The sequence below is a fragment of the Gracilinanus agilis genome, chromosome 2, assembly GCF_016433145.1.
Source record: "Gracilinanus agilis isolate LMUSP501 chromosome 2, AgileGrace, whole genome shotgun sequence".
NCBI classification, from domain to species: Eukaryota; Metazoa; Chordata; class Mammalia; order Didelphimorphia; family Didelphidae; genus Gracilinanus; species Gracilinanus agilis.
This window is the reverse complement of record NC_058131.1, coordinates 207,469,216-207,486,886: the sequence shown is the minus strand read 5'-3', so window position 1 is coordinate 207,486,886 and position 17,671 is coordinate 207,469,216. Positions and strand designations below refer to the sequence as shown.

General features: G+C 34.7%; 1 protein-coding gene across 1 annotated transcript in view; it reads right to left on the bottom strand.

The window, feature by feature from the left end:
• The window catches only part of RSAD2 (radical S-adenosyl methionine domain containing 2), a 32,383-nt gene that overhangs the window by 4,643 nt on the left and 10,069 nt on the right, over positions 1-17,671 (bottom strand). Inside the window, exon 5 of the mRNA XM_044659570.1 lies at positions 15,134-15,254. Coding sequence (XP_044515505.1) covers positions 15,134-15,254 — 121 coding nt within the window. The remainder of the gene's footprint in view (positions 1-15,133; positions 15,255-17,671) is intronic.

The window sequence follows — 17,671 nt, the reverse complement described above, 5'->3', positions numbered from 1 at the left end:
CATAGAATCATAGATTTAAAGCTTAAAAGAACATTAAGATCTAACACCTTCATTCTACAGATGAGGAAATTAGAAGCCTAGAGAAGTTAGATGATTTACCATGGTCACATAGATGGTAGAACTGGAATCTGATGAACCAGTGTCCTCTGACTCCAAACCAGGTCCTTGCAGTATCCCATGGTCAATGACAACATAGAGAGAAATGTCTATGGAAGTGCCCCAATGATCTGCCCTTAGCCTTATGTTATTCAGTATATTTATGAATGATTTAGATACAATATGCCATACTTATTTTCAAATTGAGCCAAAGCTGAGAGAGAGAGAGAGAGAGAGAGAGAGAGAGAGAGAGAGAGAGAGAGAAAGGAAGGAAGGAAGGAAGGAAGGAAGGAAGGAAGGAAGGAAGAAAAAGAGAGAGAGAATATTCTAGAGGGTAGAGTCAGGAACCAAACAAAATCTGGTCATACTAGAATGTGTTTCCAAATCTAGTAAGATGACATTTGATAGGTTTCATAAGATCATAAAACTCTGAGCTCAAAAAAAAAAAAAAGCCCCAGAAGTTGTTCCTTTATTTTTCTTATAGAGAAACTGAAGCGTCAAAGGAGTTATGACTTGTCAAAGAACACATGATTAGCAAGTGACAGAGATCAGAATTGAAGTCCAGCCCTCTCACTTCAAATATGGAACTTATTCCACCATACATACTCCCTTCCATATAACTGAAGCAGTAGCATTAGATAAGCTCAATGCAAAAAGGGGGTTGGAGTCAGGCCACCTGGGTCTGGCTCATGGCACCACACCTGCCAGGGAATAACCTTAGATAGCCCATTATGCCTTGCTGAGCTTATGTCTATAAAAATGTGGATAATGACATTTTTATGAGATTTGATGGAAATAAATATTATAAATCTTCTAGAATCATATAAATGCAAGTAGTTATTATTCACATTATATTATACAAGTAACTTCTCATCATAATCAGATTCCTGAATTATTGAGTTTTTCATTATAATTTCTTGAAAACCAAAATAATAAGGTAGCTACTAAGAGGAAATCATTATGGACCATTTGTTATAAAACTGCTTGAACTTGGGCTTTCCCCTCATAATTTCTGACACAAGTTTCAGAATATAATGAATAAGCTGAACTTCCAATATGGCTCCATGAAAGATTTTACACACACCAAGATGACCTTGAAAAATATTTATTGATGATGAAGCAGAAAGCTGTATGAAACAATTCAAGAAAGACTCTATTGAACTCTTCAATTACTTAAAGAAGAGCACAAGGAAAAGTAACCATCTTTACCCTCAAGAAAGGGCCATTCCAGGGCTTAAGACCTTTTAATAGATGGTAGCTGTAAGGGGTATAAAACTATTTTGGTTGGGTGAATATTAAAAGGTTTGGCCACCAGGGAATTGAATAATTATCAGTCTCCAATTAAAGAATAACCTCAAGTCAAAAGGATTTTTATGGAAGTTTATTTACAAATGAAAAGAGGAAGAGAAAATAAGAGAAAGGATAGGATAGGATAAGTAATCTAACACACTAAGTAATTTGCTCTGCTTCCTGTTCAACCCAGGCAGATCTAATTAATCCTCAATAGGAGGAGGTTCAGCCTTGAGCCCAGGGCCAGAGGGCTTGAGGGCTTGAGATGAATGAAATGGAACCTTCAGTCACAGAGTCTCTTTTGAAAGAGCAGTTTCTTTAGAGAAGTCCCGGAAGATTTAGTCTTTACCCTCACCATGTGTAATTCCCTTGGAGAGATTAACAGCAGTCTCACTTAGTCCAAGGTCTCAGCCAGGGTCGGAGCTCCTCCAGGTCCTAGTCACCCACTACAAGAATAAGGGAGCAGCCATGGGCCAAAAGGGGGATGAGCCCCAAAAGTTCTTTTAATTTATCCAGGCCATTTCTTTTGTCACTTCCTGTGCCTCCCTTCCAGTATGTGTCTAATCACAACAGATGCTTATCTTAGGACTGCCTAGGGGGCAGTCAGTCAAGTCACCCATTCTTGTACACTTGGGTCACAGATCTCCCCACTTGAGAGTTAAGTGGAGTTCACACTTTTGGTGATTAGATTTAAGAATGGGCCGGGTAGATTTAATCTCATTATCACACTGCACTAGGAAATTGAGTCAAGGCTCTCATGGTCCTGAGTACCCAGAGATGACTTTAGATGACATCCTCTGCAAAAAGGGCTACTTTAAGTCCAAAAGCCTAGGCCTGAAACCAGAATCCTGAGAGGTCTAGCAGGTGACTCAACAAGAAAACTGCCAGCATGACCATGGTGAGGAAAAGCAACCAAAGAGAGAGAGAAGGCATCTCTTGAGACAAGAAGAGTCTGAATCATATTAAGTGCTTAATACTTGCTAGTTTGTTGATTTTTATATCTTTTCTTTTTTAAAAGCTCTTAACACTCATGTGTCCTTATTTTGATGAAATCAATTGTTGTATAGGATTTGGAATGGAATTCACAAGCTTTTGCCACCTTAATTCTTTACGAAATCATACTTTTATCATATAAGATATTAAATAGACCTTTGAAAAGTAGTCCATTTTCCCAAATCTAGCCTTGATTATAAAACATAAATTTTCAGTGGGATTTAACTCAACTGTGTTCCCAAACCATTGAAGCCTGTTAATTTCTATCTCTTAGACAAATTTCTAAGCCTTTCATAGTATGTGACATGGTACAATGCCATATTGCAGTCTTCCTTCTCCATGTAAGAATTTCTATAATTATAGAACAACCCTGTTTCTCATTTTTATCAAAAAACTGATCATAGTTGAAGTATGGAGAAAAGACTTTTAGGCCTATTGGAAGAGCAAAATGCCCAAAATATATTCTTTTGATGTAGATGTTTTATAATCTAAAGACACCCATACCTCATCTAGAGATCCTTCTGGCAACTGTTTTGTCATATTCATGTTTGAAAAGGTAGTTTTAACCAATAAAAATTTACTTTTTTCCAATTTCTAGTATCTCCAGTCTTTGTATAATCTTTCTCATAATAAATAACCCTTTTCCCCTTTTTTCTTCTCAATAGTAATAAATAAGCACCTTTCTTTCTTTTATTGGTCTTTTCATTGGGCTTCCAGCATGAAGATCCCTTTACTACATGGTCAATGAATGAATAACAAACTTTAGATCATTTGCATGTTTTCTGAGAATTAATTAGGCTCTTTTGCAGCAATAATTTGTCAATTCTAGTTTTGTTTTTAATTTTCAATAATTATTTTTCTTTGTGCTCCAGTTAACAGATACTATTTCAATAGCCTTGAATGATCTTTGAAAAACTTGGCTTCATACCAACAACCTTTGTAATATTTCTAATAGCCATTGAAATGTGTTCTTTAAAAACTATAACATTTGCACATTGTCTGAAGTAGTATTAAAAGCAATCGAATTAAAAATACAGTAAAAGATCAATGAAAAGTGTGTATGACATGTAGGGATGTAGAAATAGTTCAACATTAGGAGAATTATAAAAAACAATAGAACATGCTTAAAATAACAAAAGCAATAAAACCACAGTTGTAACAATAGATGTAGAAAAAGCTTTAGACATAATATAGTACTCAGTTCTTTCCAAAACACCATAATGAATAGAAATAAATGGACCTTTCCAAAAAATGACAGCTTCAAAACTCTGTCTATAGCCTATAGTATCAAAAACTATAGACTAGGGGGCAACTGAGTAGCTCATTGGATTGAAAGCCAGGCCTAGAGATAAGAGGTCCTGGTTTCTAATGTGACCTCAGACACTTCCTAGCTATATGACCCTGTGCAAGTCACTTAACCCCCATTGCCTAACTCTTACTGCTATTCTGCCTTGGAGCCAATATACAGTATTGATTCTAAGATGGAATATAAGGGTTTTAATAAAAAACAACAAAACTATAGGCTAGCATTATCTATAATGGAGAAATACTAAGTAAAGGAAGAACAGAAACAAGTATGCTCATTGCTACTGCTATCAGTTAATAAAGCTTTAGAAATCTTGAGTACAGCAATAAAAAGAAAAAGAAATTAAGACAATATGTATTGGCAAAGAAGGAATGAAATTAGTGTTATTTGCTTATGATATGACAGTTTAATTAGAGAACTATAGAAATACTAAAATTAATTGGAATATTTAATCACTTCACTAAAGTAGATTATAAAATTAATTTTCAAAAATCTTCAGCTTTTCTTTAGGTTCCAAAATCCTAGAAGAATAAGAGAGAAAAGGAAATCCTATTCAAAATACTGATAGAATATATAAAATATATGAGAGTCCATCTGACGTGACAATTTGAAAATTATATGACTATAACTATAAGATTCATTTTACAGGAATAAAGGGACATTTAAATAATTGGAGAAATAGTAATTGTTCATGTTTAGGTTGGGCCCATATATTAAAAATCATACTATCTAAATTGAATTACAGATTAAATGTCATATCAATTAAACCACTTAGGGAGTTATTAAATAATAACAAAATTCATCCAAAGTATCAAAAAGTCAACAATGTCAAGAGAAATAATTTTTTAAAATAGGAGTTAAAAGTGTTTAATATATTATCTCAAACTACACAATAAAGCCATGATTATCAAAATAATTTGATACTGGTTATGAAATAGGAAAAGTGATCAATAAAACAGTTTAAGTAAATAAGACTAAAAAGCAACTAACATAATAGTATAAATGCTTGATAAATTCAAGAACCTCAATAATTGGAATAAAGACTATTTATTTTTAAAAATATTTGGGAAAATTGGAAAACATTCTGCAAGAAATTAAACTTAATACATCTTTCACCATGTATGGTAATACTTTATATGGAAATATAACTTAAATATAAAAGATGATATTGAATAAACAATTAGAGAAAAAAGGAAGGTTATTCTTCTTATAATTATGGCTAGGGGAAAATTCATAGTGAAAAAAGGATTGGAATTATTATAAAAGGTAGTTATTCACAAAAATCATGAGACTGTTGAACATCACAAGTGTGTGTTAATTGATCTCAGCTGGGCCTTGACTATATAACAAAGCAATCCTTTTGTACCTACCTAAATGACTCTTTTTCCTACTCACCAAAGTGATTTTTCCATACCTTTTCATTTCTTCTTAAATTTCTCATAGCCACCACCACCACCACCAGAACTCTACCATTAGTGAAGCTTGTTTCAAATATTTCACTAAAAATTGAGCTCATTTGCTAAGAGCTTCCTCTTCCCCACTGTTTCTCAACTTATCTCTTACAGATACCTTTTACTATTACCTCCACCTTTAACTGTCTCACATAATGATGTAACCCTCTTCCTTATAAAAGCAAACACCCCTCTACTTGCACAAATGATCCCAGTGCATCCCATTTTCTGTAGAGTTTTGCCCTATCTGTCATCTTGTCATCACTCTCTTATCTTGAATATCATCTTGTCTACTGGCTGCTTCCCTATTGTTTACAAACTTACCTGTGTCCTGGCTAAAAAACAAAAAGCAAAAACAAAAATTTCTCACTTGATTTATTCATTACCACTAGATATTGCCCATATCTCTTCCCCTTTTTATAGTTATCCTTGAGAAGGCCATCCACAACAGATGCCTCCATTTCCTTTCATCCAGGTCATTTCTTAACTCTACAATTTGTCTTCTAAACTTATCCATCATTCAACCAAAACCGTTCTCTCTAAAATTACTAAAAACCTCTTAATTGCCAAATGTAATGGCCTTTTCTCAATCTACATCGTTCTTGACCTTGAAGCAGCTTTTGACATTATCAATCACCCACATCTCTTTGATATTCTCTTCTCTTTAAATTTTCATAGCATCATTATCTCTTAGTTCCCTTCCTACTAATCTGACTGCTTCTAAATATCTGTTGCTGGATTTCCATCCAAGACTTACTCATTAACCATGGGTTTTCCACAAGGCTCTGTTCTGGGTCTTAGTCTCCTGATGATTCTCAGATCTTCTTATCCAGCCTATAATTTAACCTTTTTGTTGACCTCCAATATCAATCAAGAGTATTTACCTTTTTTCTAGCTGTTCTATTAAGCATATATCCCAAGAAGGTCAGTGCCAGAGAGAAAGGACCTAAATATACAAGAATAGTTATATCACTTTTTTTATTGTAGCAAGGAAATAGAAACAAAGTTTATACCCATGAATAGATGAATTAGGGAATGAATGAAACAATCTATAAATAAGATGGAATTTATGATACCATGAGAAATGTTGAATATGACTAGTTCTGAGAAATGTGGAAAGACTTAGAAGAACTGAACAATTTACAGGATGAACAGAATTATACCAAGGAATCAACTTTGAAAGATCTCAAAATGCTAACCAAAGCTCCTAACACTTTTTTTTTAAAAATGACAATAAAACTACTTTCTACCTCCTGTCAGAGAGAAGCTATCTGTTCCCATACTTTGTACTTGCTTGGTGGCTGTAACACTTGTAAAATTACCTCTTGGGTACCCATTCTCAGGAGGATGAAATAAAAGAGCCTTTGACACAGACTCTCAAGGTGACCCTGATTTATCTCATTGAGAATACCTCAATGGGATAGACCCAAGCTAGAGGTTTTGCTGTCCACTACCCAGTCTCAGGTACCTGACCCAGGTTAAACTGAAGAGATCCTAAACTTAATCTCTTCCCCCCTTTCCCAGGCCATGTCTTCTCACAGCCCTAGTGATTTCAGACTCAAGGCTTTATCTTGTTTAGAAATAAGTAACTGTAGAACAGAAGGGGATACCACTTCTAGTCTCTAGACCAGTCTTAAGCCTTCAAAGGAATAACAGGCCACAATCTCAAAACAAAGGAAGAGTTAAAGTTATATAACTCTGAATGAGCATCCCTAACTATCTAGATGACAGTGGCTGAATCCAGATGCAATCTACCTTTCTTCTGACCCAAAAACAGACCAGGGGAAGTATCATCTTTCTTGCCCTGTATCAGTCCTTTTGGGGAGTGCAGAAAACTTACAGATTCCAAACTTGAACTGTCCCTGGGATTATAGAACAATGTAACATAACATCCACCATACTCTAAGAAAATAGCAATAAGACAAAGACTATAGAAGTGTGTAAAAGGTAATCCTAATGTCAGGTACAAATTCAGGAAATAGGTTGGAAGAATAAGTAAGCAGAAGAAAAAAAAAGAAGACTCTAATCATAAAAAGCTATTATGGTGATAGAGAAGCTCAAGATATAAACCCAGAAGAAGAGATTTAATTATTTTTGCCTTTTTTTTAATTCCAAATTTTACAAAACCAAATAAAACAAAAATTTCCATATACAAAGTAAAAGAAGATTGTATATAAATGAAATCACAAACCTCTTATATGTTTAGCTTACTTTTCTTTATATCCACATAATAAAAACCATCCACGAATGCTGCAGCTTCTCTTTACCTTCCCAGAATCAAAAAAGATAGAGTCTGAGAGATCAACATATTTATATAAATTAAGTCTTTTGTGTTTCATCTTTCAGTTCACTTTCTGGAGATAATATTCACTGTATATTCTTTAAGCATTATTCTGTAGCTGTGCATAACATTCTTCTCGTTCTACTCATTTCACTGTTCATTATCTTATATAGTTCTTTCCAAATTTGCTTTTTTTAAATCAGTCTGCTCATTGCTTCTTAGGACTCAGTACTGTTCCATCACAATTTTATATAATACAATTTGTTTAGCCATTCCCCAATTGATGGGCATCCCCTCTATTTCTAATTCTTTGCCACCTCTAGAGAGAGCTGCTATAAATATTTTGGAACGTATGGGTTCTTTTACTTTTCCCCTGATTACCCTGAGAAAGAGACCCAGCTGGGTCTAAGGTTATACATAGTTTTATGACTCTCTGGGTATAATTCCAAATTGCTTTCCAAAATGATTGGATCAGCTCACAGATCCACCAACAGTATATTAGTGTGCCCATTTCCCCATATTCCCTCCAACTTTTGTCATTTTTCTTTTTTGTTGTTTTAGTCAGTCTGATAGGTATGAAGTAATATCTCAGAGTTGTTTTGGTTTGCATTTCTCTAATCAGTAGTAATTTAGAACATTTTTTATAAACCTATTTATGGCTTTGATTTCTTTATCAGAAAATTGTTTCTTCATGTCTTTGGTCCATTTATGAATTGTGAGGGGACCCTTACTCTTATAAATTTGATAAAGTTCTCTTTGTATTTTAGATAAGACCTCCATCTGAGAGGCTGTCTATAATTTTTTCTCATATTTTATTATTTCCTTCTAATCTTGGCAGCATTCATTTTATTTGTATAAACACTTTTGAATTTAATATACTCAAAATTATCCATTTTATACTTCACAATGCTCCTCATCTCTTGACTCATAAATTACTCTCCTATCAATAAATCTTATAGGTAGTATGTTCTCTATTCTTCTAATTTACTTTTATTTTACTTATTTTATATCTAGATCATATATCTCCATTTTGATATGATCTCTGTGAATGGTATAAAATATTGGTCTATACCTAGTTTGTGCTAAACTAGCTTCTAGTTGTCCCAGCATTTTTTGCCAAATATTGTCAAAAGATTACAATACTCTTTTACTGCTGTTTGTTGTATGTCTATTCTGTTCCACTGACCTATCTTTCTATTTCTTAGTATCAGGTAGTTTTGATAATTAATACTTTATACTACAATTTAAAATCTGGTACTACTAGACCTATCTCCTTTATGTTTTTTCATTAATTATTTTGATATTCATAATATTTTATTCTTCCAAATTAATTTTGTGATTTTTTTCTAACTTAGTAAAACATTTTTTGGTAATTTAATTGGGATGGTTTTGAATAAGTAGACTAATTTAGGTAGGATTGTCATTTTATTTATATTGGATCCACCTTTCAGTAAACAAGTAACATATACTTTTAAGCAAATCCTCAAAGAAAAGCATAGCTTGGGTATAAGTCCAAGTAGAATTACTGGTAGAGATTAATTAAGATTTAAAGGAAAAAATAAAAATGTTTTTGTCAATGTGCTAGAGGGAGGAAATGAAAAAGAAATGAGAATTATGGAAGAAGTATTGGAAAAGGAATTAACAACTTGACACAGAAGGTAAAAATCCTTACTCAAGAAACAAACACCCTAAAAAATTAAAATGAACCAAAGTTAAGTCAATGACTAGATGAGACAAGAAATAAATATTAAAACAAAATGAAAGAATTGAAAACAAACAGAAGAAAATAAGTTATTTTGTAGGAAAAAAACACCAATTTGAAAAACAGATCAAGAAAAAGAAATAATAATTGGGCTACCTAAATACCATGACTGAAATAAAAGCCTAGCATCATATACCAAGAAATCTTAAAAGAAAACTGCCTGGATTCCTTAGAACTAAAAAGCAAAGTGGAAATGAAGGAATTTACAAGTTATCTCCTGAAAGAAACTCTAAAATGAAAACTTCCATGAAGATTATAAGCTAAAATTTATTGCATTTAGGTCAAAGAAAATAATTCTGAAAACATCTAGAAAGAAAGTGTTCGTGTTCTGAAGACCCAAAGTCATAATCACACATGATTTAGCAGATACTACTGTAAGAGAATGGAAAGTTTGGTCTTGAGATCTCTTTATCATCTCTGATAATCTGATAAAGACAGTTTAGTTGATAAGGAAATAACCGGACAAGAAGATCTTTTAACTCATGCTTCCAGCTCTGGCTCCAGGAGCATGGAGTTTATTATTTGTTTCAAGACTCATTTCACACAAAAGAACCCCCTGAAACTTTGCAGATGCGCAGAAGTTACAAATTATGTCATATCAAAACACAAAAAGTCTCATTGGCTTCAAAACAGAACAAGGCCAAGGCTGAAAGCCAAATTATGGAGTATTTTTCTCAGGGTTGAATTGCCCCTGCTAAAGTTTTGGCCTTGGCTCTACCAGGCAGCAGCATTCCTGGTCAAAGGGGAACTGTGTTAACCCTTTAAATACAGGTTTGCTGGGAACTTAAAGCTTTTCAATAAGGCCACGATACTTTTCAACAAGAAATCACAAGGATCACAAAAGGGGTCAAAAGAGGAGTCTCAGATTTTTATCTATTCTCTTATTGGCTTCCCACAGTTTGGAATACCATATTCACAAAAGCAAAGATTATAGGCTTACATTCTAGAATTACTTATCCAGGAAAAAATTACTGTAATCTTTTAGAAAAGTTTATTTTTAATGAAATACAGGATTTCTGAACATTTTTGATTTAAAAAAATAATTGCAAAAAAATTTGAAATTTTAACATAGACATTAAGAGAAATATAAAAAGGAAACACAAATGAACAATGATAAAAGACTAAACATAGATAAATAGCATATAATTTAATATGGAGAGATGATACATGTATCCCTTATGAACCATATAATCATAAAATATTACAGAAGGAGTCTAATTAGGCAGAATGTGAGGGAATAGTTCTATTATATCTTGATAAAATTTTAAAAATGGAAAGGAAAGGACAGAAGAATACATAGTTACTAGGAAGATAGTGAAAAGAAGATTAGGGAAAATGATCTCATTCAGGTACTACAAGTAATTATTTATACAAACAAGATAGGAGACAGGGAGGGTTAGTAAAGAAGTGATTGACACTTGAAGCTCGGTTTCATCTGAAGTGATCAGAAAGAACACACATACACCAATAGTTTAATACAGAAATACATTTCATTCAGCAGGGAAATAGATGGGAATAAGGACGAGAGAGAAGGTAGAATCAGAGAGAGAGCAGAAAGAGGAAAGAGTGGTCTCACATAAAACAAACTCTAAAGAAGCATGAAAATATTTATAATCCTTTTTGAGGTAGTAAAGGATAGAAATCTAAGGAGGTTTTCATAAATCAAGGTATGGCTGAATGAGTTATAGGTATGATAGAATACTATTGTGCCATAACAAAATTATTATGCGGAACAATGTTTTTAGGGAAGCCTGGAAAAAAAGAAGATCTGATACTGAGTGAATTGAATAGAACCAGAACAATTTACACAATGGCAACAATATGGGAAAAACAAACAACTTTGAAAGATTTAGGAACTCTGATGTGTAGTGGTCAATCATCATTCCAGAGGACCAATAATGAAATATACTACTATATATTCCTGAAAGAGAGATGGATGAATCAGAGTACAGATTAAGACAGATATGTTTTTGGATATAGCCAATGTTTAAATTTGCTTTTCTTGTCTATACATATTTGTAACAAGCTTTTTTTCTACTCTTGTTTTCATTGGAATGAAGAAGGAATTTGGATAGAAACTGGTAAGAAATGGATATTTAAAGATTGGAAAATAAAATTTTTTTTTTTGAAAAGTTTCTACTATGTGATAAGTACTGTGGTCAGTGTTAGGGAGATGTTGGAAAGACAAGTAAAGGTAATGGAGACACCAGGGATATTATAATAAAACTAGGTGATTGTGGGTACACACTGGGGTTTATGAGAGACTAGACCTGGACATGGAGAACAGAACAGCCAAGCTGCTCCTAACTGGCAAAGGGACAGTTGATCAACTGTCACCCTGGGCCAGAGGCTTTGAATCCAACAGACAAGGTAACAGGATATAACTGGTTTTAATTATGAACAACTAAAAGGTGGGATAGGGATGTCTACTCTAAAACCTCAAATGTAATGACAAAACCCACAGGGAAAGGGGAGGACTTATTTCTACACTAACAGTGATCTAAACTGACAGGGCCCAAGGAGCTGTAATGGAGTCTTTGAGTGACTGTCTCAGTCTGGACCTGCCAGACATGAGCAACACAGCTAGGGGCTGATGTGGCTTTGGGATTCTCACTGTAATCCACTGATGATCTCTGGATGCCAAGAGCCAAGGTGGTCTCAGGTACCAAGTAGGGAAGGTTTGCTTGAAATGCTGTCCACCAGATCTCAAACTTCTCCTCTTCCCTTGGCACAGCACTGTTGATCTTACCCTCTTTGCTAGAAGCCACATAGGATCCCAAGGAAATCAGGATGCAGAGTGTCCTTTGCTCTGAGATCTCCCAGGCTGGCAATAGTTTTTGCCCACCACTAATGGAGTTCTTTCTCAGGGCACACACACTTCCTCCTCCTTCATTCTATCCTAGAATTCCCAGCTCCAGCTCCTGCTAGGTCAACCTTAATTCTTAATCACTAACTAATCTAATCTTCCTCACAACAGAGACAAGTACAAAAAAAATGAAATAATCCCTAATCCAAATGAATATACATTTCAATAAAATGTTTGATTGAGATATACATACAGACATAGCCTAAAACTAAACTTCTCAATATTAGGAATTTATTTGAATGACTGACTATAAACTTCAGTGAAGGGACCGATAGGCATCCATAATACTTGCCACCATGTTTTGCTCATTATTTATTTTTCATTACTTGAAAAGATTATGAATTGTTTGGAATTGTTCTTTTGATGGAGACCATGAAACTTTCCCATCCTAGATGATGTTTCACAAAAGTTGCTTTTACCAAAGAAATTAATCAACCTTCTGATGATCAAACAGTCAGCATTTATTAAGCATTTGCTACATTTGAGGTATTATGTCAAACACTGGAAATACAAAGACAAGGATGAAACAGCTCCTGACCTCAAGAAGCTTACATTCTACTAGGGAAAACATTTTGTACATGTCTGAGATCATGCAAAATAAATGAAAACTGAATATAAGTCAGTTTGGGGAGGAAGGGCCCCAGAAGATGAAAGAATGAGAAAAGGTTTCATGTAGGTGATGCTTGAACTGAATGTTGAAGAAAATCATAGACTCTTGTAGATTGAAATGAGGAAGGAGTGAATTTAAGGAATAAGAGATGGCCAATGGAAAGACACAAAAAGGAACATCATGGTTAAGGAACAGCAAGAAGGCCAATATGGCTAGACCATGAATGTTTGTACAAGGACTAATATGGAAAAGTGAAGACGTAAATATTTTCCCCTAGTTTCCTGTTTTCCTTCTAATTTTGGCTGCATTGGTTTTGTTAGTACAAAATCTTTTTAATCTTATGAGATTAAATAATCCTCTCTATTTTTTGTTTGACCATAAGCTTTTCCCTCATCCAAAGATCTCACAGGTGCATTTTCCCATCCTTCTCTAATTTACTTATGACATCACCTCTTATGTCTAAATCATTTATCAATTTTAATCTTATTTGGGTATACAATGTGAGATGTTGGTCAATGCCTAGTTCCTACCAACCTGTTTCCAATTTTTCCCCAGAAATCTGTCAGATGGTGATTTCTTTGCCCCCAAATCTTGGATTCTTGGATTTATCACATTCTAGATTACTATAGTCATTTGCTACTGGGTTTTGTATATCTAATCTATTCCACTGACCCACACCACTCCATTCTTAGTAAGTACCAGAATGTTTTATGATTACAGCTTTATAATATAGGTTGAAATATGATACTGCTAGGGAGCTTTCCTTCTCTTTTTTTCAATGATTTCCATCATATTTTATATTCCAGATGAATTTTGTTATCATTTTTTCTGGATCTATAAGATAATTCTTTGGCTATTTGGTTGGTATGGCACTGAATAAGTAAATGAACATAGGTAGAATTGTCATTTTTATTATATTGGCTCGGCCTCATCCCTAACACTTTTTAACAGATTGTTTGCACCTATTTCTATTGTTTTTTTTTTTCCTATGTATTCTATTTCTGCATTTATACCATGGTATGGCTGACTATGGAAATGTTTGTCCAATGAGGGCTGAGAATTAGAGTCTATCTTAGTAGAGCTTTGGTGAAAAAAGATCAGGAGATCAGCTAAGGGAAATATTTTAAATTCAAGGAAGTCAGTTCTGTAACTTCTAAATGCCAAGGTGAAATGACCTCTCCTACAGGAAAAAAAAAAAAAAAAGAAAGAAAGAAAGAACTGTAGAAGGCTTAGGAGGGAATTCTAAAAGACAGAGCCACTTTTTGCTCTCATGGCACAGATTTTCCATAGCTCAATCTTTTGATATTCATTTTGCCTCAGAACTCAGGGAAGTTTTAGCACAGACTAAATTGTCAAAATTTCTCCTGGGGCACTCCACCACAGAATCACAAGAAAAGCCACTGAGAAAAACTCTTTTTACAATAAAGGCACCCTAAAGAGGTCAGATTGAATTCTCTTAACATCCTTTTTCTTAAGATAGTACTTCTGAAGTCAGTATAGTAGCACTTGATAAGGTTCTCTGGAACTTTATACTTTTATCCACAACCTATTAAGGTATCATGAGCTGGAGAGAATCCAGTGTTCTCAAAGTTATCAAGAGAAGTTACAGTCTTAATTCTTCTTAGATCTCAATTGCCCAGCCTTTCTCAGTGTGCTAACAAAGCAGGCTTCTAAGGTCTAAAATCAGAGAGCTCACAGAGTTTATATAAAACAAAAACTGAGGAAAGGGAAAATGCAAGGAGATACAAATATAAGATTTTGCATGGAATGAAAGGTGTCAGAGAGCATAGGAATGGAATTTTGAGAGAAGGCTGGATGGTGAAGCTGGCAGTTAGACTTGGAATTCTGGGACAGTTCTGAAGGGGAGAACCTTGGGAGCAGTGCTTTTGGTACAGAGCTCCTGGACTTTTGGTCTCCTCTGATCTCTGATCCTGTTTTAGAGTATCCTGTCTACTGGTTTTGTCTTCTGTCCTGCCTGAGAGAGAGTCTTGCCAGCATTTCCTGATCTGAATAACAACTGATCTATGTGGAAAAGAGAAACTCATCTTGATTAAAGTGACCTGAAACACCAACTTCACAGGCATTGCTTGTGTCTGAAGTGACCCAGACCATTGGGGTCATCTTCCTTGATCCAGCAACTTGCTCTATTCATCAACCAAAATTATTTGGAGTGAATGTACAGTTAAGTATCTAGATTAGGGAGAATTTGGAATTTTAGAGAGGAAGAGGGAGAGAGAGTAGCTCCAACTCTGTTGGAGATTAAAGAGACCTTTGTGGGTCAGTGGGTTCTGGGAAAATATAGTTTTTATCAGCATAGGGAATGCCCAAGCCCTCCATCCTTACCCAATCCCGATAATCTACAATATTAAACCTGTTTTTACAAAAAGAGCAGTCAGATTCCATTTGTAAGGTTCCCAGGCCTGAGTGGGTAGACAACAGACTTAGATCCCACCAACCTTTTTACTCAGTCAAACTCACATCTTTCAAAACAAACATACACTAGGGAGCTGTCTTGTGCTTTGAAAGGATGATGATTACTATTAACTGTCTCATTTTTGCCACTTTGGTTTGAGCAGGCCAGCAGATTTTGACCATAGGCCTACCAAAAGCCCACAAGTAAAAGCTGACCATAACTGTAGCAGAGACAGAGATGATAGGACTATCTCATCCCTTTTTACTTGTAATATTCCTCTTGGCCACAGCCAGGGTTGGTGCTTTGGTTGCTACAGGTTGAGGCTTGGGACCCCCTATGTTACAGGCTATCACTTCTCAAGCTGGAGAACAGGAAAGGAACACAGCTAAATGAGAGGAATAATGAGTCAGTGATATAGAGCCAGAAATGTATTGAATAATAATTATTATTATGAAATAATAATTAAACAAGCATTTATATAACACTTTAAGGTTTATAGAGCAATTTCTTATTTGATTCTCAAGCATCCCTATGAAGTAGGCTATTATTATCATCCTTATTTTACAGATGAGGAAACCAAGGATGAGAAAAGTTAAATAATTTGCCCAGAATCCCATAACTAGTATCACAGGGAAGATTTGAAATCAGGTCTATTTTGACTCCAAGTTGAGCAATCTATCTACTATGTCACTGAATTATCTCATAATTAAAAGATGTAGAGTAGCAGATCTCCTTTCAGAGTCAAAACTATTTTCATAATAATATTAAGATGCTCAAATTTCTAATATAGAATAATAGTTAAAAGAGTGGTCACCAATTTAAAGTTAAACTGATGAGGCTGTTAGTAGCTTTAACAATTTAATTTAATTTAATTTAAATGGAGATATAGTAAGAAGAAGGAAATATAGGAAGGAAGTAGAGAATTGCCTGACCTAACACCCCAGAATCTGTCTTCAACAAAAGTCACCAACATCAGAATCTGTTTCAAGCCAGTCTGTATCTGAATCTGAGTCTCAGTCCTCTTCCCCCCTCTCCCTCCTGCTAGGTCTACACTTATAAGCAGTTGTCTTCACCCACTAGCTCTCCCCACATCACCTCCCAGGAACCAATCACAGTTCTTCAATTTGCCTGGCACCACCCAGGGGGGCAGTGCCTGTGGGATCAATTTCCTTTTTCTGAGGGTGTGTTGGTAGTCAAGGATAAAAGGTCTTCAAGTTTCTGATGAAAAGGCCACTAATTGATTTAAGTTTAAAACAAAGGGAAGTCCAAATCCCTGATTAATTAAATCAAAACAAATTCCCTTCTCACACTAGTAAATATTGATAAATATAACTCAAATAAACAAAAACTCTTTTGGGGATCCTCAAGAATTTTATAGAATATTTATGCAGCTCTTTTTATAATCGAGAAACTGAAGGAATTGCCTATCTGTTGGAGAATAGCAGAACAAGTTGCAATATAGGAATGTAATACAAACTTTTAAGGCCATGAAAAATAATGAAAAGAATAGTTTTAAAGAAACTTGAGATGACTTTAAAAAAAAATTCTTACCTTCTGTCTTAGAATCAATACTAAGTATTAGTTTCAAGGCAGAAAAGCAGTAAAAGCTAGGCAATTGGGATTAAGTGACTTGCTCTGGGTTACAGAGAGAGGAAGGGTTTAAAGCTACATTTGAACCCAGGATCTCCTATTCCCAGGCTTGGCACTTTGTCCACTGTATCCCCTGGGAAAATTTTTTAAAAATTGACACAGATGTCATGAAGTCTGGTCAGAAATGACCAGATTGAAAAGGAAAACCAGTCCCTAAAGGCTAGAATTGAGCAATTAGAAGCTAATGATCTCTCAAGACAGCAGGAACAAATAAAACAAAGTCAAAAGACTGATAAAATAGAAGGAAACATGAAATATCTCAATGAGAAAGTGACAGACCAAGAAAACTGGTCTAGAAGAGACAACCTGAGAATCATTGGTCTTCCTGAAAAAGCAGAAATTAATAGAAATTTGGACTCCATACTAAAACAAATTATTCAACAAAATTGCCCTGAAGTTCTACAAGAGGGCAATATAAACATTGAAAGGATCCATAGATCACTCTCTACACTAGACTCAGAAAAGACAACCCCTAGGAATATAATAGCCAAATTCAAGAGCCTCCAAGTAAAAGAAAAAATTTTACAAGAATCCAGAAAGAGACAATTCAGATATCAAGGAGCACCAATCAGGATCACACAGGATCTGGCAGCCTCCACGCTAAAAGACCGCAAGGCTTGGAATATGATATTCAGAAAGGCAAGATAACTGGGTCTTCAACCACGGATCAACTACCCATTAAAACTGACTATATACTTCCAGGGGAAAGTTTGGACATTCAACAAGATAGAAGATTTCCAAGTATTTGTACAGAAAACACCAGGACTAAATGGAAAGTTTGATATCCAACCACAAAAATCAAGAGAAACATGAAAAGGTAAATAAGAAACAGAGGGGAAAGAAAGAAAACTCATAATTTTTAAATTTGCCTCTTTAAGGGCTTCAATAAGATCTAATTATCTGTATTCCTATGTGGAGAAATGCTATGTATAATTCTCTGTAGTGAACTCTAT